The 21997-nt window shown below is 43.1% G+C and overlaps 1 protein-coding gene and 1 pseudogene across 2 annotated transcripts in view; one reads left to right on the top strand and one right to left on the bottom strand.

Annotated features, from left to right (window-relative positions):
• The first annotated feature begins 1239 nt into the window (after positions 1-1239).
• The window catches only part of ATAD2B (ATPase family AAA domain containing 2B), a 180800-nt gene continuing 160042 nt past the window's right edge, over positions 1240-21997 (top strand). For both annotated transcript variants that reach the window (XM_012497764.2, XM_003270569.2), the window contains exon 1: positions 1240-1808. In XM_012497764.2, the coding sequence (XP_012353218.1) occupies positions 1593-1808 (216 nt within the window). In that variant the 5' untranslated portion in view covers positions 1240-1592. The remainder of the gene's footprint in view (positions 1809-21997) is intronic.
• LOC101175766 lies at positions 17680-17935 on the bottom strand (annotated as a pseudogene).

The raw sequence follows: 21997 nt of genomic DNA, 5'->3' as shown, positions 1-21997 counted from the left end.
CCATGTTGGCCAGGATGGTCTCGAACTCCTGACCTGAAGTGATCCGCCCGCCTTGGCCTCCCAAAGTGCTGGGATTACAGGCGTAAGCCACCGTGCCCGGCCTGTACTGTGAATTTTTGAAATGAACCTAATTCCTACTTTACAGCAGAGCTTTTCTTTCTTTCCTTCTTTCTTTTTTTTTTTTCTGAGACAGGGTCTGGCTCTGTCGTCCAGGCTGGAGTGCAGTGGCGTGATTTCGGCTCACTGCAACCTCCATCTTCTGGGTTCAAGTGATTCTCATGCCTCAGCTTCCCGAGCAGCTGGGATTACAGGTGCCCGCCACAACACCCGTCAATTTTTTCTATTTTTAGTGGAGACAGGGTTTCACCATGTTGGTCAGGCTGGTCTAGAACTCCTGACCTCAGGTGATCCACCCACCCCGGCCTCCCAAAGTACGGGATTATAGGCGTGAGCCACCGCACCCGGCCTACAGCAGAGCTTTTCATATGAATTGTGTGGCTTAATTTTTTTTTCTTTGGAAGTTAAATTGCAAATGCTTTATCTGTGGGTTAAGCTTTTTGTATTCTTAATTCTTCAGCTGGCCAGGGGCAGGGGGCGGTGATAGAGGCGGCTCTTAGAGGGAACTCATTCTTTGACTCCGCCTTAGATCTGGCTAAGGGGATAGAAAACGACCCTGCCTCGCTTTGTTTAATGACGCAGGGTTCTAGCGTGGTGTCCCCCCCCTTTTCTTCTTAAGCTTACCACGTTCCAGATATCGCCCAGATGAATTTTTTTTTTTTTTTTATCACAGCTGTCATTCTCATTTTTACAGGCATGAAAAGTGCGACTCAAGTTCAGTGTCTTGTCTCGGGTAGCTCGGGGATTCCCAGTCAGCTCCTCGCGCCTTCGTCGCCGCTCCCCTTCCACCCCGCGCCTTCGCCGGCCGTCTCCTGCTCCATCCAGGCCACGGGGGTGATGGTGGGGTCTGGGGCATTCAGGCCTGGCTGGGCGCGAGGGCTTCAGGCCCAATTCCAAGCCCGAACTCGTCCTGATTAGTCTGGCTTTTCTGGTTGCCCCAGCCCTGCGGTCGCGGGGACCTGGAAACCATCGAGCTGACAGCCTAGAGCGTCGCTCCCCGGCCGCCGAGCGCTGACGCCGCGCCGGGGGCGGGGCAGCTAGAGGCGGCGGGGAGAGGAGCGAGCAGCCGGGAAGGGCTGGCCGGCCTCGCAGCGCCCCGCCGCGGCTGCGGCTGGAAGCGGTCTCGTTGGCCCTGCGGCGCTGGAGCCTTGACGCACGGAGCTCGAGAGCGAGAACGGGAGAGAAAGGGGTAGAAATGGCGGCTCCGCTCCGCTCCCGCTGAGGAGGGCGAAGCCGGCGGAGTGTCTGGGCTGCCTGTCGGCAGCACCGCCCCCGCTTCCCGCTCGCCGCCTGCTCACGCCGACTTCCCTTCCTCTGCCCGGCTCTCTCTTGTGCTCGTCTGCGCTCCGCACGCTCCGGGCCGGCTCGTCTCTCATTGCCCGGCTCGGCTCCGCTGGCCCTGACTGACTGGCCGGCGGGCCGGCCTTGCTCGGCTCTCCCGGGCGCGGCGTGGACTCCGTCCCCCTGGCTGGACCATGGTGAACACCCGGAAGAGCTCTCTCCGCCTTCTCGGGTCCAAGTCTCCTGGTCCGGGGCCTGGGCCTGGGGCCGGAGCAGAGCCTGGGGCGACCGGAGGCAGCAGCCATTTCATCTCCTCTCGGACCCGCTCCTCCAAGACCCGCGCCGCCAGCTGCCCCGCCGCCAAGGCCGGGGGAAGCGGTGGCGCCGGCGTCACTCTGGATGAGGCCAGGGTAAGAGCGCGGCGTCCCGAGTCCGGAGGCTCGGAAGTGCCGGCCCTGCTGCCGGGGCTTTGTCTGGCCGGGTTGCGGGCAGGAAGCTCCAGTGGAGACCGCTCGGGCGGCTGGAGACAGGGTCTGCGGGCGCGGTGGAGGGTGGCACCCAGGAGAAGGGCCGCGACGCTGGCCCCTTTGCTTTCCAAGCTGGCCTGGCTCTTTTGTGTAAAGAAGAGCCCTTGAGTCTAGGGGAGAGGGCTTTGGGGGTCCCTTTCGGGGTCATTCGAACGATCTGCTGTCCGTGTCCTTGTCCTGCCCCAGAGGGGAATTCTAGCGGGGAAGCAAGAGCGAAGGGCCAGAGCCCCTGGGTGGAAGGGTTGGAGAAGTGAAAGTTTTCTGCGGTGTCAAACCCTTCTTGAAAGTGTGTCAGTTCCTGCCGCTGTCTAACTCCAGCTTACTCTCAGTTTGGGGGTGGTTCAAGTTGGTGAGGAAGTGAACAGAGAGCTCCAGTTGGCAGCCAGGCAGGGATGCTGAAAAAAGTTTGTAGCTGCTCTGACACCAACTTTAAAAACAAAATCAACGCTATCGCCTCTCCAGGCAGGAGAGATCAAACATGATGTTATAGCTGGGGAACCAGCCAGCTAGCTCACCAAGGCGCTAGTAGGAACCAGAGCTTTCAGGTCACAGAAGGAGCACGTCGAAGGAAACAAGTGGAATGTTTCGGATAGTCAGCACTATCATGCCAAAACTGTGTGGTTTCTTGGGTGTCTACATTTTTGTTATGGGACTATATTACAAAAGGTGAATGAACGCCATTGTTGTCGAGCAGTTGCAAAAATGACATTTAAAGACTCTGGTGATTGAATTAAAAAAGTGATTGAAAGATCCTGAAATTTTATTACCTACAGTATAAAGCTAAGCACAGATATTTATTGTTTTAAAGGAATTGACACGTTTGTTTTACTATGAGGTTTTTTCTGAATTCAGAGAAGAGTGTATTGCTTCTGTCTAAAAGAGGTTGACTTGCTAAGTAATTTAGCTGGAAAAAGCTGTTCATTTAAAATGCTCCTTTAATTCCACACCATTTTGTGGTTCTTATTGGGGGGAAGCAATATTTTATGTTCTAGGGGTCTACAAGATCGCGGTTTGTGTGTGCTTTTCTGTTTGTGTCTTACAATGTTTTGACACTAACAGAATGGATCTGGGCAGAGACAACAGGAGTATTTTACCATACTACTATGAAATATTTTTATTGTATCTTTGAAAATCGTTTTGGCTTTTATTTGATAAAATTTTGGGCATTATAACGTCCTATTTAATAGACTGTTTTGGGGGCTTACAGATCTCTTAGGTTGAAATAAGGTTAAATCTGAAAGTTGTGCAAACTGTTGAGAGTAAGTACTTTGAAGACGAGGCTTTCGGTAGAAACTATTCCAAACATGTTCAAGCTTCTTGACCTACTGAGGCTATCACATATTTTAAAATAAAACTCGATTTAAGAAAAGATCTTTTCTCTACATTTAAGGACAAAGAAAATATTTAGGGTATAAGCATTTAATTATATCATGTTATGTGAATGCCTAGTCTATTAGAGCAGTGTCTAACTCATCTGAAGCAATTAGCTCATCTTCACTGATCAGTTTGTGGTCCCATTTTTGAATTCATGGATATCATGCTGTCCTCACCCCCTGAGGAATAAGGTGAGGTAATTTGTCAAGCAGCTGTTATAGAGATGTTAAAAGGCTAGGAATCAATAATCTAATGAGGAAATGAACATTTGGTAGCTTTTAAATTGCTAAAAGAATGAAAGATATGAGAGCTCTTTGTAGAAGCGTACTAATGAAACTTTGTTTCAAAGATCCTTTTAAAATGTTTTAAAGCACCATAAATAACAGGCTACCAAAGATTTACTTTGAAATATTTGTTTTTCAGTCTTAAGAAGATTTATGTTATGGCTCTAGGAGATGATGGAGTGATCTAATTGCTTTCTCTGAAAGATTTTTTAGAGACTTAACTACTCTTACATAGCGATTGGACCTTTAGAAGAGGATAAATTATAATTCTGAATTTATTAAGGTTATGGACTATATATTTATGAAACAGGTTGTATATTTCTGGTTAGCTCTTCTCCAGTTTTGTAGGAATTTAGCACTCCTAGTTCACCCTTTCTGGAGTACTTAAAGACACCCTCTATGTCTGTGGGGTCTATAATAGACATTTGCCAGTGTCTGTAAAGTCTCATTTGATGCAAAATGGGGTTGCCCATGTTGTTGCTTTAGCAGACCCTTATTTTTGTAGAAAGAAATATATTCCTGTTTGTAACATAATATTCCTGTTCGTAATTGAGGAGTTTCTCCTTTTTCTGCTTTTGTGTCATGTTCTTAACTAACTACACATGATGCCTGTTTTTCCCTCTTTTCCCTCTGTTTTTAGATTATTTCATTCACTGTGTCCAGAGACATTTTATTTGCTTTAAAGAGTCATAGCGCTATGAGCTTTTCTTATAGTTTTGTCTTTTTCCCAAGTAGTATATGCATAGGATGGGGGAAAATATGCATTCTGCAGATTATTGGAATTATTTTCTTTTTCTTTTTTTCAGTATGAAAAGCCTTTTTTTTTTTTTTCGACATGTAAAAGGTGGTACTTAGTGTATATAATTCTGTGAGTTTGGAGATAAGTATATATTTGTGAAAACACCACCACATCAACACCATAGATATGTCCATCATTCCTAAAGTTTCCCTGTCGCTTTTATTATGAATGTATTATTAGTATTATTTTTGTGGTAAGAACACTTGATATAAAATCTACCCTCTTAGAAAATTTTAAGTATGCAGTACAGTATTCTTAGATGTAGGCACTATGCTATATAGATCTCCAGAACTTATTTATCTGGCATAAGTGAAACTTGATTGCCTCCCCCCAAGACCCTGGCAATCACCCTTCTACTCTCTGCTTATGTGAATTTGCCAGTTTAAATTCCACATATAATTGAGATCTCATTCAGTATTTCTCTTTCTGGGACTGACTTATATTATTTAGTGTAATATCCTCTAGGTGCATCTGTGTTGTTGTAAATAGCAGGATTTCCTTCTTAGGCTTAATAGTATTCCACTGGGCATGCACACATGCACCATGTTTTCTACATTCATCTCTTTTTTTTTTTTTTTGAGATGGAGTCTTGCTCTGTCCCCCAGGCTGGAGTGCAGTGGCGCAATCTCGGCTCACTGCAAGCTCTGCCTCCCGGGTTCACGCCATTCTCCTGCCTCAGCCTCCTGAGTAGCTGGGACTACAGGCGCCCGCCAACACGCCCGGCTAATTTTTTGTATTTTTAGTAGAGACGGGGTTTCACCGTGTTAGCCAGGATGGTCTCGATCTCCTGACCTCGTGATCCGCCCGCCTCGGCCTCCCAAAGTGCTGGGATTACAGGCTTGAGCCACCGCGCCCGGCCTCTACATTCATCTCTTGTTGGACATTTAGATTGTTTTCATATCTTAGCTATTAATAATGCTACTGCGAACATGGGAGTGCCGATGTCCGTCGAAATCCTGATTTCAATTCCTTTGGATAAATACCCAGAAGTTGGGATTGCTGGATCATATGGTAGTTCTATTTTAAAATTTTTGAGGAACCTTCATACTGTTTTCCATAGTGGCTGCACCATTTTGCATTTCTACTGACATGTACCAGGATTCCCTTTTTTCTACATCTCCCCAATATTTGTTGTCTCTTGTCTTTTTGACAAGAGCCATTTTGACAGGTGTGAGGTGATATCTCATTGTGGTTTTGATTTGCATTTCCCTGATGATTAGTAATGTTGAGCACCTTTTTATATACCTGAGAGGTGTCTATTTAGTTAGGACCTTTTTTTTTTTGAGACGGAGTCTTACTCTGATGCCCAGGATGGAGTGGTTCACTGCAGCCTTAAAATCCTGCTTTGCCCATTAAAAAATGTTTTCTTCCTTTGGAGTTGTAGGAGTACCCTATGTATTTTGGAAATTAACTGCTTATCAGATATATGGTTTGCAGATTTTTCTCTTAATCTGTAGATTGCCTTTGTGCCCATACTTTTAAGTTTTCTTATTTTTTTTTCTCCCTTATCATTACCCACAATGCCCACACTTTTAAAATGTCAGGTTGTTTTTTAATGCTATGCAGTTAGATGTGATTACTCCTGTATACTGTGGCTTTTTTTTTGCTCCAGGCTTTCATAAAGCTTGACCTCTTTTAGGTCAGTTAATCTGGCCCTCAGTCATTAGCATTTATTTGCTCCACCTAGGTGTCACTCCTAGTAAACAATCTAATACTGTATTCACAAAACTGGACAGCAATCTTTGAAAATTATTTCAACTCTTTTTTTCTACCTCTCCTTGTTAGGTCTGTTTGCTGGTATTTCTGGCTTTTTCACTAGCTATTTAGGCTTTTTGAGATAGTCATTGACTCTGAGTCCCCATCTTGTGAGATCAAAATAAATATTTTGAGTAACTTTAGAAGTAAAATGCTGTATTACTTTTATTTTAATTTTAAAAATCCCTAGGTCCTTCTTAAGTATACTTTTATCACCCTGTGCTTTTCCTTTTCCAACACTCATGCGTTTGCCAACATAACAAAGCAGAGTGGTCGAAATTGAGGGTTAAAGAGGTTAAAGAAGTCTGAGAGGGAAATCTCATAATGTGTATAACTCCCAGATGAGCAGGGGAAAATATAAGTTCCTCAGAACAGCAAGTTTTTCCTTATACTGTATCAGATTCACATGGAGTACCATATAGGTAATATTGTAACGTGACAATGTTCCCTGCCACAATTTCGAACCAAAGCAGTGGTGGAGTTCATAGGATTGTCTCTGGTAGCCAAGTGAAAATGCAGCTTAAATTCAGTTAACAGGCTATTTCTGTAGTCCAGATATACACACGTTCTGTTGTTTAGGTCATGGATGAAACTTATAAAGCCTGTGGAAATGAATACATACTAATTCCTTAAATCATTTTCCCTTGCAAGAAGTCTTTTAAACCATCCTTTGGTAGATGTTTTATTGTATGTCTCCTAAATACCTAATTATAGATAAACTCATAACTTCTGAAATCCAGCTGGACAAGTGGTAGAATTACTACTGTTATGAAAACTGAGAAGCCCAACCAGTGTTTGCACCTGAATGTAGAGTGATCCTGTCTATTCAAGGATTTAAGTGCCATATTACTTTGAATCATATGTGTGGCATTGCTTTTAGGACATACACAATGAAGTTTCGTTTGTGTGCATTATCCGTTTCATTTGTGTGCATAGTGCATAATCAACTCGAGTGGATTTCTTTGGGTTTTTTTTTTGTTTTTTTTTTTTTTGAGATGGAGTCTTACTCTGTAGCTCAGGCTGGAGTATAGTGGTAAAATCTCGGCTCACTGCAACCTCCGCCTCCCAGGTTCAAGCAATTCTCCTGCCTCAGCCTCCCAAGTAGCTGGCATTACAGGCGCCTGCCACCACACCTGGTTAATTTTTGTATTTTTTGGTAAAGATGGGGTTTCATCATGTTGGTCAGGCTGGTCTCGAACTCCTGACCTCAGGCAACCCGCCCGCCTCGGTCTCCCAAAGTGCTGAGGTTACAGGCATGAGCCACCACACCCAGCCCAAGTGGATTTCTTTATACTTAGGTTTTTGGTCTTGCAATAAGAATATTTTATACTTCTTTTGTGCCTCCTCTCTGGAAGGGGAGTCTGTGAACAATGAGTTACTGAGTAAAAAACATTGGGAATTTTTGGATAAAAAGTTGTATGGAAGTACAGAGTTGGGGGGAAATCATGTATGTGTTAACTTTATTTAAATGTAAGTTAGATTTTTTTTTTTTTTAAGCAGTAAGTTTTGTAGTTTTATCTGGAGGTAGGGTATATACCTTTGGCTAAAGTCTTCTCTAAACTCTTAGAGTAGGCCATAAGTGCCATAAAGGCAGGCATTATATTTTACTTCCCCCTAAATGTCATATTCCCAGGGCCTGAATACAGCACCTGACACAATGCTGAAAATGCTTAATAAATATCTGTTAAATGAATGAATGAATAGCATTTCAAGGAGCTGACCCATTTTGAGAATATCATGGTTATGGGACTTTGAGAATAGAGGATAAATAAAACGCAGTTTTTACCCTCAGTACTGTAAATGTGCACATGGTATGCATATGAGAAGTTATTAACAAGGTAAATTGGTTCAAAGTAGGTGCCAAATGAATGGCATGGATACTTAGTGTGGTAAGACTTCTGGTCCTCTACTCGTCGAATGTTTTGGTGGAACTCTTTTTTTTGTGTGTTCTTTAAAGACAGAGACTATTATGTTGACACCTGTATCCTGAGTGCCTAGAACAGTGTGTGTCAGTCAGTGCCCAATTAATACTTTTTTTTTTTTTTTTTGAGGCCGAGTCTCTCTCTGTTGCCCAGGCTGGAGTACAGTGGCTCCATGTCGCCTCACTGCAACCTCCGCTTCCCGGGTTCCAGCGATTCTCCTGCTTTAGCCTCCTGAGTAGCCAGGATTACAGACGTGAGCCACCACATCCAGCTAATTTTTGTATTTTTAGTAGAGACGAGGTTTTGCCATGTTAGCCAGGCTGGTCTTGAAATCCTGACCTCAGGTGATCTGCCTGCCTCGGCCTCTGAAAGTTCTGGGATTACAGACGTGAGCCATCGTGCCTGGCCTAATACTTTTTTTTTTTTTTTTTTTGAAACAGAGTTTCCCTCTTGTTACCCAGGCTGGAGTACAATGGTGCGACCTCAGCTCACTGCAACCTTTGCCTCCTGGGTTCAAGTGATTCTTCTGCCACAGCCTCCTGAGCAGCTGGGATTACAGACATGCACCACCTCACCTGGCTAATTTTTGTATTTTTAGAAGAGATGGGGTTTCACTGTGTTGAACAGGCTGGTCTGGAACTCCTGACCTCAGGTGATTTGCCCGCCTTGGCCTCTCAAAGTGCTGGGATTACAGGCGTGAGCCACTGCACCCGACCCCTAATACTTTTTTTTTTGAGAAGCTCTCACTTTGTCTCCCAGGCCGGAGTGCAGTGGCATGATCTTGGCTTGCTGCAATCTTTGCCTCTTGGGCTCAAGTGATCCTCCCACCTTAACCTCCCGAATAGCTGGGACTACAGGAACAAGCCACCACAGTCAGCTAATTTTTGTATTTTTTGTAGAGATGGGGTTTCGCCACATTGCCCAGGCTGGTCTTGAACTCCTGGGCTTGAGCAATCCACCCACCCTGGCCTCCCAGAGTGCTGGGATTACAGCCACTGTGCCTGGCCAGTTAATACTTTTTGAGTGAATTAATGGAAAGTATGACTCATTTTAAATTGTTTTCACATTGACAATCTCTCTCTCTTTTTTTTTTTTTTAAATAGAGATGGGGTCTTTTTATGTTGCCCAGGCTAGTCTTGAACTACTGGCCTCAAGCAATCCTCCCACCTTGGCCTCCCAAAGTGTTAGGGTTACACGTGTGCACCACCATGCCTAGCCAACAATCTTTCTTTTTTGCTATACTCACTTGTTGCATTTTGCCCTAATAAGGAGAAGAGTAAACCAAGGTTTATTTAGCATCTCATACATGCCAGGTGTTGTTTAATGCTGTCTCATTCAATCCTTGTAACAACTCTATAAGGCAAGTGATGACACCCCCATTTTATAGCTGAGGAAACTGAGTTGCCTAAGAGGTTAAGTGGCCTGTGGGAGGCTAAAGGTAATATTTAAATCTAGTTCTGTCTTCTCTACTTGTATATCTTGTTTCATCTGTAGTTCTTTACCTCACTTATCATTACTCTTTGATGTTGTTCAATCAGTAGTTCCACCAAAATCTGAAAAAATGAAGTTGCAGCTGTTGTATACTGTAAGTATACCTACCATTTATAGACAGCTTTTACCTGCCTATCTGGAATTGTGGTGTCTAGGAGTGTATTGGGACTGAAAGTGTGAATAGTAGCATATAGGGATATGAAATATGGGACAATAATTTTTAGTAATTTCCTGCAGCCTGATTTCAGGAGGCAGTGTGGAAGGAGAGGAGCAGGCATATTGTACAGAGATCGTTTTTGCAATATTTTTCCTTAATATTTTATTATATATGTGTATATTTATATTTTTTGTTTCATTTTTTATTTAAATTTTTTTGTGGGTACATAGTAGACATATATGTAGTATATATGTATTTTTTGAGACAGGATCTTGCTGTGTTGCTCAGGCTGGAGTGCAGTAGTGCAATCACAGCTCGCTGCAGCCTTGACCTCCTGAGTTCAGTGGATTCTCCCATCACAGTCTCTGAGTAACTGGGACTACAGATATGTGTTACCACACCTGGCTATTTTTTTTTTTTTTTCTTTTGTAGAGATAAGGTTTTGCTATGTTGCCCAAGCTGGTCTCAAACTCCTGGGCTCAAGAAATCCTCCTGCCTTGGCTTCCTAAAGTGTGGAATTACAGGAGTGAGCTGCTGCTCCTGGCTTATATTTTTCTCTTTCTTTCTTTTTCTCTTTTTTTTTTTGAGACGGAGTTTCGCTCTTGTTGCCCAGGCTGTAGTTCCATGGCTCACCATAACCTCTGGCTCTGGCGTTCAAGCAATTCTCCTGCCTCAGCCTCCCGAGTAGCTGGGATTACAGGCATGTGTCACCATGCCCGGCTAATTTTGTATTTTTAGTAGAGACAGGATTTCTCCATGTTGGTCAGGCTGGTCTTGAACTCCTGACCTCAGGTGATCCCCCCGCCTTGGCCTCCCAAAGTGCTGGGATTATAGGCGTGAGCCACTGCACCTGGCTATATTTTTATTTTTCCAGACAGGAGTCTCACTATGTTTCCCAGGCTGGTTTTGAACTACTGGCTTCAAGCAGTCCTCCTGACTCAGCCTGCCAAGTAGCTGGGATTATAGGTATGAACCACTGCACCTGGCCCTTCTCAATATTTTTAAGTTGGCTTTGGGAAAAAAAAAAAATCCCTGTAAGCAGACTGAGAGTCTGGGTCTTGTGGTCTCTATTAGAGGTATACTTGTACTATCTTTCCCTCTACTTGGTGATATTAATTTACAGTGTATACATTTGCTTTTATGCTCTGGGAAACTATCTCTAGGGGGAGTAAAGTGTTTTCCATTTGAAAAAATGTTTCTTGAAAAGACATTATATAGCATATTTATATATGAAGATTTGCATTAGTAAATTAAACATCTTTAGCATTGTTAGTTTATATCTGTATTCTAGGACCCAAATTGGAATCCTGAAAGGAATGGTGCTTAAAATACCCAGAAAGTATGTTCTCTAGTCTTGCCAGACAGAAATTTGGAGGTAATCCAGAGCCTAGTTTTTGATGGTGAGGCTTGCTTGTTCCTTTGTTCGTTCATTCATTCATTCATTCAGTAAATATCAAGTAGCTACTACACTAAAATGTAAGTGCCATGTGGGCAAACATTTTTGGCTCTTTTTGAGTTGCAAAATCATAGAAGTCCAGGAAGCACCATTCACGCTGTAGTCTATGTGAATGGCACTCCTGGAGTTGTATCATTATGCTTGTCTGAATCCCAAGAATCTAGCATTGTGTTTGGGGTGAAAGCAGGTGGAGAATAAAACACAGTCCCTGGTTCATGGTATGTATTTAAAGTCTAGTGGAGGAGAAAAATACATGCCATAAAAAAATAGCCCTTCCCTCAGGTCTAGTGCCCTTTCATCTACATTTGTTTAGGTGATTTAGCAGCCTCCCTAGGGGCTACTGTTTCCAGGCTCACTTCCCGTGTGGGTTTTAGAGAGGGGCCAAAAGCACCCTAAAATTACTTTTGTTTAATCATTATATCTGAAGTTTATACCCGTTCTTGTCTGCTTTTGGGCCTTTAAGGTCTCTAACACTACATTTTTGTGGCAAATTTAGAATTAAGTGAAGAAATAGGATATTATTTTAGAGATTTGGCAGAAACCTATGGTTAGAGGGAATTATTCTTATGTGCCAGACAACTTTCTTGCGTATTATGTGGTTAGTGACAGTACTAAGATCTGGTTTTGTGATTAGGGTTTGGAGTATTAGAGAGGATGATTGGAGTGGTCTGATATTTTTGGACTTGAATTTAGTAATTACTTTAAAAACTTGTCAGCCATTATTTTTGGACTTAAATTTAGAAGTTGGTTAAAAAAATTGTCAACCATTGTGTTTTGTTTTTGGTAGAATCTAATTGCAGAGAAATGTGGAAAATTAAGCTTCTTGGATTAAAACTTTGATTTGTTATTTAAAACTTTTAGTGTTAGGGAACTTTTTCCTCTAAAAGTGGTGAAGATTAATCAGTTATGGAATAAATTTGACCCTTGAAAAGATAATGAAAGAATGGTGAACTCTTTTAGCCTAACCTAAAACTATTTCCTATTTTATAACTGTGCGGAATACTGACTCTTTGGATTTTAACTCTTTATGTTTGGGCATTATGTACTTTTGGAAGAATTTGTCTGTAAGAGATCTTAGGTTGAGATTGTAACAGAAGGTATAAAATTATGTTAAAATTTTACTTATTAATGTAATTAGTTTATAAGTATCCATGATGATGATGAATCATAACCTCCAAATAAGTTATGTAAGGGTTTTAGCTTTTTTTTTTTTTTTTTTTTTTGAGACGGAGTCTCTCTCTGTCGCCCAGGCTGGAGTGCAGTGGTGTGATCTCAGCTCACTGCAAGCTCCGCCTCCCAGGTCCACACCATTCTCCTGCCTTAGCCTCCCGAGTAGCTGGGACTACAGGTGCCCGCCACCACACCCGGCTAATTTTTTGTATTTTTAGTAAAGACAGGGTTTCACCGTGTTAGCCAAGATGGTCTCTATCTCCTGACCTTTTGATCCGCCCGTCTCAGCCTCCCAAAGTGGTGGGATTACAGGCGTGAGCCACCGCGCCTGGCTTTTAGCATATTTTTGTGGTTTATATTTCACTGATGATCTGAAGTGTGGGAAGTCAGCATAGTTAAAAGCGAAATAATGAATTGAGGCTGGGCGCGGTGGCTCATGCCTGTAATCTCAGCACTTTGGGAGGCTGAGGCAGGCGGATCATGAGGTCAGGAGTTCGAGAGCAGCCTGACCAATATGGTGAAACCCCATCTCTACTAAAATACAAAGAAAGTAGCTGGGCGTGGTGATGCGTGCCTGTAATCCCAGCTACTTGGGAGGCTGAGGCAGGGGAATCGCTTGAACCCAGGAGGAAGAGGCTGCAGTGAGCTGAGATCACGCCACTGTACTCTAGCCTGGTGACAGAGCAAGACTCCGTCTCAGAAAAAAAAAAAAAAAAGAATCGGTAGCCAGACATGGTGGTTGTTTACACCTGTAATCCCAGCTACTCAAGAGGCTGAGCAGGGAAGGATGGCTTGAGCCCGGGAGTTTGAGTCCAGCCTGGACAACATAGCAATACTCTGTTTTTTTTTTTTTTTTTTTTAATGGTGAGTTGGATTTTTTTTTTTTAATCAAGACTTTGTTTTCCTAGGTTACAGAGAATAGTAGTTAATAGGTAGGGTGACTATATGTCCCCATTAGCCTAGGATAGTACTGACCTGCCTGGCACATGCACAGTTTATGCTTGTCCCAAAAGAATTATTAATGCCCTCAACCCTCTCTTTAATATATTTAGATGATAGAATACTTAGATGAAACAATACTTGGTTACTGTGTTGGTTTATATGTATGTCTTTTAAGTTTTCATAAGTGATATTTAGCTATAGAGCTTATTTTATTATTTTCTCTTAACCATTGTATTTTCATCCGTGTAGTAACTCTGTATACATACAGTCACTACTCCCACCTGCTACATGGTACTTTGTAGGGTCAATTTATTGCATTTTAACTATCCACCCTCAAGAGATAGGTACCTAAATTGCTTCCTACTCTCTGCTACTGCAAATATTGCTGCAGTTAATACCCTGATGCAATGTCCCTCATGGACTTGGTGTGGGAATTTCTTTGAGATAGACACCAAGAGTGGAAAAGCATATGTGTACTTAAGTATTACCTCTATGTGTGCTGCTCTAGTCTCCACTCGTAGGAGTATAGTGTATGAGAGTTCTTTTTTTTTTTGGGAGACGGAGTCTCGCTGTCGCCCAGGCTGGAGTGCAGTGGCGCGATCTCGGCTCACTGCAGGCTCTGCCCCCCGGGGTTCACTCCATTCTCCTGCCTCAGCCTCCTGAGTAGCTGGGACTACAGATGCCTGCCACCTCGCCTGGCTAATTTTTTTTTTTTGTATTTTTAGTAGAGACGGGGTTTCCCTGTGTTAGCCAGGATGGTCTCGATCTCCTGACCTCGCGATCCACCCACCTCGGCCTCCCAAAGTGCTGGGATTACAGGTGTGAGCCACTGCGCCTGGCCGAGAGTTCTTGTATCTCCACTTCCCTGCCAGTATTTGGCATGAGCTACCTTTTTAATAGCCTTTCTTTAGCTACTAATGAGTTTGGGTAACTCTTTATTTCCATACTAACTTTTTTTTGCTTTCCTCCTCTCTAAAATGCCTGTTAAGATTTGTTTTTGCCCATTTCACTATTTTCTACTGGAGTTGCTATTTTATTACTATTTTTCAAGAGTAATTAGAGATTCGTGACTTTTGACTTTTTTTGGTCCCACACTAAAGGATACTGTTTACATTGTGACTTTGTACACACATATAGTTCTACTATTTAGGTCTTTGATTCATTTTGTTCATTCTACTAGACAACCTGTCCTTTGTGGTGCCACTTTGTAATACATTAAGTTCTCATGTATGTTGTTCTGATCTCTCTGTTCTTTTCTGTTGGTCTGTTTCTGCTTATGGCAATACTATAGTTTTTTTTTGTTTTTTTAAATTTTTTGTAGAGACAGGGTTATTGCTGTGTTGCCCAGGTGGTCTTGAACTCCTGCCCTGGCCTCGTGAAGTGTTGAGATTACAGGTTTAAGCCACCATGCCTGGCCCATACTGGTGTGGTTTTTTTTGACCAGGGTCCTGCTCTGTCACCCAGGCTTGAGTGCCCTGGTGTGATCACAGCTCACTGAAGCCTCGACCACCTAGGCTCAAGCAATCCTCTCGCCTCAGCCTCCCAGAGTGTTGGGATTACAGGCATGAACCGTTCTACCAGGCCAATACTATTTTTCATACTATGGTTTTGAGTTATGTTTTAATATCTTAAAGGACAAGTTTCTACTTTTTGTTATTTTTCAAGGTTGACTTAGATGTTTGGGGGTTGTTTTTCAATTTTAATTTCAATTGAGATTATAGAGTTACTCAGAAGATCCAACTAGAATTTTCTTTTTTTTTGAGACGGAGTCTTGCTCTGTCGCCCAGGCTGGAGTGCAGTGGCACGATCTCGGCTCACTGCAAGCCCCGCCTCCCGGGTTCACGACATTCTCCTGCCTCAGCCTCTCTGAGTAGCTGGGACTACAGGCGCCCGCCACCACGCCCGGCTAATTTTTTGTATTTTTAGTAGAGACGGGGTTTCACAGTGGTCTCGATCTCCTGACCTCGTGATCCGCCCGCCTCGGCCTCCCAAAGTGCTGGCATTACAAGCGTGAGCCACCGCGCCCGGCCTTAGAATTTTCTTTTTTTTTCTCGAGAGAGTCTCGCTTTGTTGCCCAGCCTGGAGTGCAGTGGCGTGATCTCAGCTCACTGCAGCCTCCACCTTGCAGGTTAAAGTGATTCTCCTGCTTCAGCCTCCCAAGTAGCTGGGATTACAGGCATGCGCACCCACACCCAGCTAATTTTTGTATTTTTAGTAGAGATGGGGTTTCACCATATTGGCCAGGCTGGTCTCGAACTCCTGACCTCAAGTGATCTCCCCGCCTTGGCCTCCCAAAGTGCTGGGATTACAGGCGTGAGTGAGCCACCGTGCCTGGCCCCAACTAGAATGTTGATTAGTAATATATTGAATTCATAGATTAATCTGTAGAGAATTGACACCTTCAAATTGTTAGCGTGTCTAACAGCATGGAACATCTCTCACTTAACATAGTTTGTATATTTCTGTTGTAGGATTGGATGCTTTCTTTGTGGCCTAATATATTGTCAGTTTTGGTAAATGTTTATTGTGTGCTGGGGAAAAATGTATATTTTCTGTTAGATATAGAAAAATAAAAATGTATGATGGAAAACATTAAGAGATGGGATATAATGTGAACGTATTGATTAGTCAGATACTCAAAAATCTCTTGTTCCATATTAAGATTCTTTTTATTTTTTATGTATTTATTTATTTTTGAGACAGATTCTTGCTCTGTCACCCAGGTTAGAGTGCAGTGGCTCCATCTCGGCTCACTGCAACCTGCGTCTCCTGGTTTCCAGTGATTCTTCTGTCTCAGCCTCCCGAGTAGCTGAAATTACAGGCATGGGCCAGCATGCATGCCTGGCTAATTTTTGTATTTTTAGTAGGGATGGGGGTTTCACTGTGTTGGCCAGGCTGGTCTCAAACTCTTGACCTCAGGTGATCCATCTACTTCGGCCTCCCACAGTGCTGGGATTACAGATGAGAACCACTGTGCCTGGCCCCATATTAAGATTCTACCTAATATTTGTTGTTGTTGAAATTATTTTTGTTATTTTTCAAATTCTGGTGTATTTTTTTAAGTAAATTTTTATTTTAGAATAGATTTTAATTTCCTTTTTGCTTTCTTCTTTCATCCATTGGTTATCTAGAAGTATGTTGCTTACTTTCCAAACAGTTGGGCATTTCTTTTCCTTTCGTTTTTTTCTGAGATAGGGTCTCACTCTCTCACCCAGGCTGGAGTACAGTGGCATGATCGTAGCCCACTGTAGCCTTGAACTCCTGGACTCAAGTGATCCTTCTGTCTCAGCCTCCCAAGTAGTTAGGACTACAGGTGTGTGCCACCAGGCCTGGGTAATTAGAAAATTTTTTTTTGTTAGAGAGGGTCTTGTTATCTCCCTTTGTTGCCCAGGCTGGCCTCAAATTCCTAGACTCAAGCGATCCTCCCACCTTGGCCTTCCTAAGTGCTTGGATCACAGGTATGAGTCACTGTACCCGGCCTATTTTCTGTTTATAGTTTTGTTAATTACTTCTAGCTTGTTTCCATTGTGCTCAGAGAACATACTGCATATGATTTCAGTCTTTTGAAATTTGTTCTGACTTATTTTGTCACATTGTTTATGGTTATTTTGATAAATGTTTCATGAACACTGGAAAAGAATATGTATTCTGCAGTTGGGGTGTAGGATTATAGTTATTCACTAAGTCAAATTTGTGCATCTTCTACTTTTTTTTTTTTTTTTTGAGATGGAGTCTTGTTCTGTCACCCAGGCTGGAGTATGCAATGGTGTGATCTTGGCTCATTGCAACCGCCGCCTCCCAGGTTCGAGCGATTCTCCTGCCCCAGTCTCCCGAGTAGCTGGGGTTACAGGCATGCACCACCATGCCTGGCTAATTTTTGTATTTTTAGTAGAGATGAGGTTTCACCATGTTGGCCAGGCTGCTCTCGAACTCCTGACTTCAGGTGATCCACCTGCCTTGGCCTCCCAAAGTGCTGGGATTACAAGCATGAGTCACTGTGCCTGGACCTTCTGCTGGTTTTAAGTTATACGTTTTGCTTTGTGTGTGTATGTGTGATTGTTCTTCAGACTTATACTTGTATTTATTAGTTTTGCTTCGCCCCTCTCCCTCTCCCTCTCTCCCTCTCCCTCCTCTGCTCTCTTCTTTCTCCTCTTCTTCTCGTTTCTTTTTGGAATAAGATCTCACCCTGTCCTCCAGGCTGGAGTGAAGAGGCACGATCAAGGCTCACAGCAGCCTTGACCTCCTGGGCTCAGGTGATCCTCCCACCTCAGCCTTCCAGGTAGCTGGGACTACAAGCATGTGCCACTACACCTGGCTAATTTTTTTTTTTTCAAGTCTAAGTGTTTAATTATTGTTCACATATTTCACAGAAAAAAGGAATGTAGCAAATGGGTCAAGATTGTATCAAAAAACAAAAAATCCTGAATTTTACGGGTCACTCTATTTGTACTTGGGAGAAGGGCTGTCCCGACATCAGGCACAGCAGCTGCACTTCTCTGACACCCCTTTGCAGATGCAGCCCTGGGCACACTTGGCACATCCCACAGGGCAGCAGGAGCAGCAGCTCTTCTTGCAGGAGGTGCATTTGCACTGTTTGCACTTGCAAGGAGGCAGTGCAGGCACAGGAGACACCAGCGGCGCAGGAGCAGTTGGAGTCCATTGCAACCCGAGGCGAGACTAGAGTTCCCAAGCGAGAAGGGAAGAGGCAGTGGTGCACGTGGAAGGCGTAGTCACGCCTGGCTAATTTTTTGTATTTTTTGTAGAGATGGGGTTTCACCCAGATGCCAAGCTGGTCTCAAACTCCTGGGCTCAAGTGATCTGCCTACCTTGGCCTTCCAAAGTGCTGGGATTACAGGTGTAAGCCACTGTGCCTAGCCAATTAACTCTCATTTTTTCTTTAAAAAAAATTGTTACCTCTTTTTTTTTTTTTTTAGACGAAGTTTCACTCTTTTTGCCCAGGCTGGAGTGCAGTGGTACAATCTGGGCTCACTGCAACCTCTGCCTCCTGGGTTCAAGCAGTTCTCCTGCCTCAGCCTCCCGAGTAGCTGCTATTACAGGCATGCGCCACTATGACCGGCTAATTTTGTATCTTTAGTAGAGATGGGGTTTCGCCATGTTGGTCAGGCTGGTCTTGAACTCCTGACCTCAGATGATCTGCCCACCTTGGCCTCCCAAAGTGCTGGGATTACAGGTGTGAGCTGCCACGCCCGGCCTATGTTACCTTTTACTACAGACTCTTTAACATGCTCCTCCACTGTTCTTCCTCTCTTCTTACCTTATATATTTTTTTGAGACAGAGTCTTGCTCTGTTGCCCAGGCTGGAGTGCAGTGGTGTGACCTCGGCTCACTGCAACCTCCGCCTCCTAGGTTCAAGCGATTATTGTACCTCAGCCTCCCAAGTAGCTGGAACTACAGGCGTGCTCCCCCACGCCCAGCTAATTTTTGTATTTTTAGCAGAGACAGCCTTTCATCATATTGGTCAGGCTGGTCTCAAGCTCCTGACCTCAGGTGATCCGCCTGCCTCGGCCTCCCAAACTGCTGGGATTATAGGTGCGAGCCACTGCACCCGGCCGACACTATCTCTTTTAAAAAAATTCGTAGCAATTCAACTGGAAAGAAAGTGCCTTTCTTTAATTGCTGCAATTGAGTGACCAGACAATGAAGATAAAAGAGTATGCAGGCCGGGTGCAGTGGCTCACGCCTGTAATCTCAGCACTTTGGGAGGCCTAGGCAGGTGGATCACCTGAGGTCGGGAGTTTGAGACCAGCCTGACCAACATGGAGAAACCCCGTCTGTACTAAAAATACAAAATTAGCTGAGCGTGGTGGTGCATGCTTGTAATCCCAGCTCCTTGGGAGGTTGAGGCAGGAGAATCACTTGAACCCAGGAGGTGGAGGTTGCAGTGAGCTGGGATCGCGCCATTGCACTCCAGCCTGGGCAACAAGAACAAAACTCTTGTCTAAAAAAAAAAAAAAAAAAAAAGTATGCAAGAGTGGACACAGTGGCTCACACCTGTATTCCCAGCATTTTGGGAGGCCAAAGTCGGAGGATCACTTGAGGCCAGGAGTTTGATACCAGTCTGGGAAGCAAAGTGAGACCTCATCTCTATTAAAAAAACAAAAAATTAGCCTGGTATGGTCGTGTGTGCCTGTAGTCTCAGCTACTTGGGAAGCTAAGGTGAGAGAGTCACTTGAGCCTAGAAGTTTGAGGCTGTAGTGAGTTATGATCATACCACTGCACTCCAGCCTGGTGATATCTCATCTCTTAAAAACCAAAAAAAAAAAAAAAAAAAAACCCCAAACTTATGCAAGACTCAACCTCAGCTCTTTGGAAAAATATTTTATTCTTACTTAAAAAGTATGAAATAAATATTACTTTGTTTTATTTTCCACAAATTATGATGAAATAAATATTTCAAATAATATGTACATACACAGAAAAGGGCCTTTTTCCCTGTTCCCCTAATTTCTCCAGTTTGTTCTTCTGAGGGATAACCACTGTTAAAGCTGTTGTACATCCTTCTGACCATTGCACATGTACTATGGGTTTATATGTGTGTCACACACATATGACACACACATATGCATATATAAACAACCCATAGGTTGTACCCATAGGTATATGTGCAATATGTGTGTATGTATAATATGTATGTATATATATATATTTGGAGGCAATGTCTCACTTTGTCACCCAGGCTGGAGTGCAGTGGTGCAGTCATGGCTCACTGCAGCCTTCACCTCCTAGACTCAAGTGATCTCCCACCTCAGCCTCCTGAGTAGCTGGGACTACAGGCATGTACCACCATGCTTTGGGTTTCCCAAAATGCCGAGATTACAGGTATGAGCCACCACATCTGGCTTATTTCATTTTTCTTGATGGTTAATATTTCTTTTTTTTCCTCGCACTGTTGACCAGGAGCTTTTCTGATAGTTCTAATATTTCTTTGTATCATTATACTGCCACATATTTAACCGGTTAGCACACAGGTTTTCTCCATACTTTTCACTTCATAAATAGTGTAGCAGAAAATGACCTTTCTTTTTTTTTTTTTTGAGACGGAGTCTTCCTCTCTTGCCCAGGCTGGAGTGCAGTGGCGCCATCTCCGCTCACTGCAACCTCCGCCTCCCAGGTTCAAGTGATTCTCCTGTCTCAGTCTCCTGAGTAGCTGGGATTACAGGCACCCACCACCAAACCCGGCCAATTTTTTTTTGTATTTTTAGTAGAGGCAGGGTTTCACCATGTTGGCGAGGCTAGTCTTGAACTCCTGACCTCAAGTGATCTGCCCGCCTCTGCTTCCCAAAGTATCGGGATTACAGGTGTGAGCCACCGCGCCCAGCCGACCTTTCTCTTATAGATAAAGTGGAATTACTGGGTCAAACGATAATGCGTATTTTAAATTTTCATAGGTTTTCTCAAATTGCTTTACACTGAGACTAAACCAATTTGTACCCCATTCCCCAATACTATCAGCACTATTTTCTTATACCTTTACCAGCTAATTTAAGGTGTTAAATTTTAACTTCCATGAAAGGCAGGGACTACCTTAGCGCTAAGTATCTTTAGTATCTAACACAAAAACAGGCACTTAATAAATTTTGTCTGTGAAAGGAATGAATTATTGAAAGTAATTAATAAGCTTGTGAAGTTACATTAATTCTATAAAGCCAAACAAGTATTCTTACTTGAGATTGTATCTACTGTGAGACAGTAGGTATAAAATTTGTTACTTATACTACCTCCTTGATTCTTCTAACAATCTCATGAGGTAAATAGTAGTTTCTGAGTTATAGTGGTAGTGCTGCAATGTAAGATTGGTCCTGTCTGTACAACTTCAAAGTCTGTGGCATTTTTCTTTTCTTTTCTTTTTCTTTTTTTGAAACAGGGTCTCACTCTGTCACCCAAGCTGGAGTGCAGTGGTGTAATCATGGCTCACTGCAGCCTGGACCTCCCTGGCTCAAGCGATCCACCTACCTCAGCTTCCTGAGTAGCTGGGACCACAGGCATGTGCCACTACGCATGGCTAATTTTTAAACTTTTTGTAGAGACAAGTCTCAGAGTCTACTTCGTTGGCCAGGCTGTTCTTGAACTCATGGGTTTAAGTGATCTTTTTATTTCAGCCTCCCAAAGTGTTGGGATTATAGATGTGAGCTATCATGCCTGACCATGTGGCATTTTTCAGTACCCACATTGTCTCTTTCTTATTTTAAATAATGTAATATTTTCAGATTTTTAGAAACTACCTTTTAGAAATTTTTATGTGGAAGAAAAGTGCATTTTAAATTATTATAGACTGTTTTTTAATCTTTCTGTATCTCCAGAACTAACAGGTCACTTCTATGTATTTTTTTCTCTTTCTGTATTCTTTCTTGATGATTTCTTAGAAATACTAAACTAGTAAGCCCTTGTTCTTGGAATATTTGAGGAAAATTTAGAACATTTTATATGCTTGCCATTTCAGGACTTTGTAGAATAGTGTTGGCCCTAAATAAATAAATAGCAGTGCAGAGTTTTGTTTTTTGCAGTCATGGTAACCACTGCCTCGTGCATTCCTTTTATAAATGAAAGAAAAAGAAATTGACTGCACTTCTAAGCTTTCTTGTGAAAACAGGAATACTTGTTAAAAAAAAAAGTATACAAAAAGCCTGTCCTATAAGGAAATCGGAAAAGATTTGATTGCACCCATACATTTTCTGATCTAACTTGGGGGAAAATGTTCCTA

The sequence above is a fragment of the Nomascus leucogenys genome, chromosome 19 (assembly GCF_006542625.1).
Source record: "Nomascus leucogenys isolate Asia chromosome 19, Asia_NLE_v1, whole genome shotgun sequence".
Lineage (NCBI taxonomy): Eukaryota > Metazoa > Chordata > Mammalia > Primates > Hylobatidae > Nomascus > Nomascus leucogenys.
The sequence above is the reverse complement of the archived record's forward strand: the minus strand, read 5'-3'. Positions and strand labels throughout refer to the sequence as shown.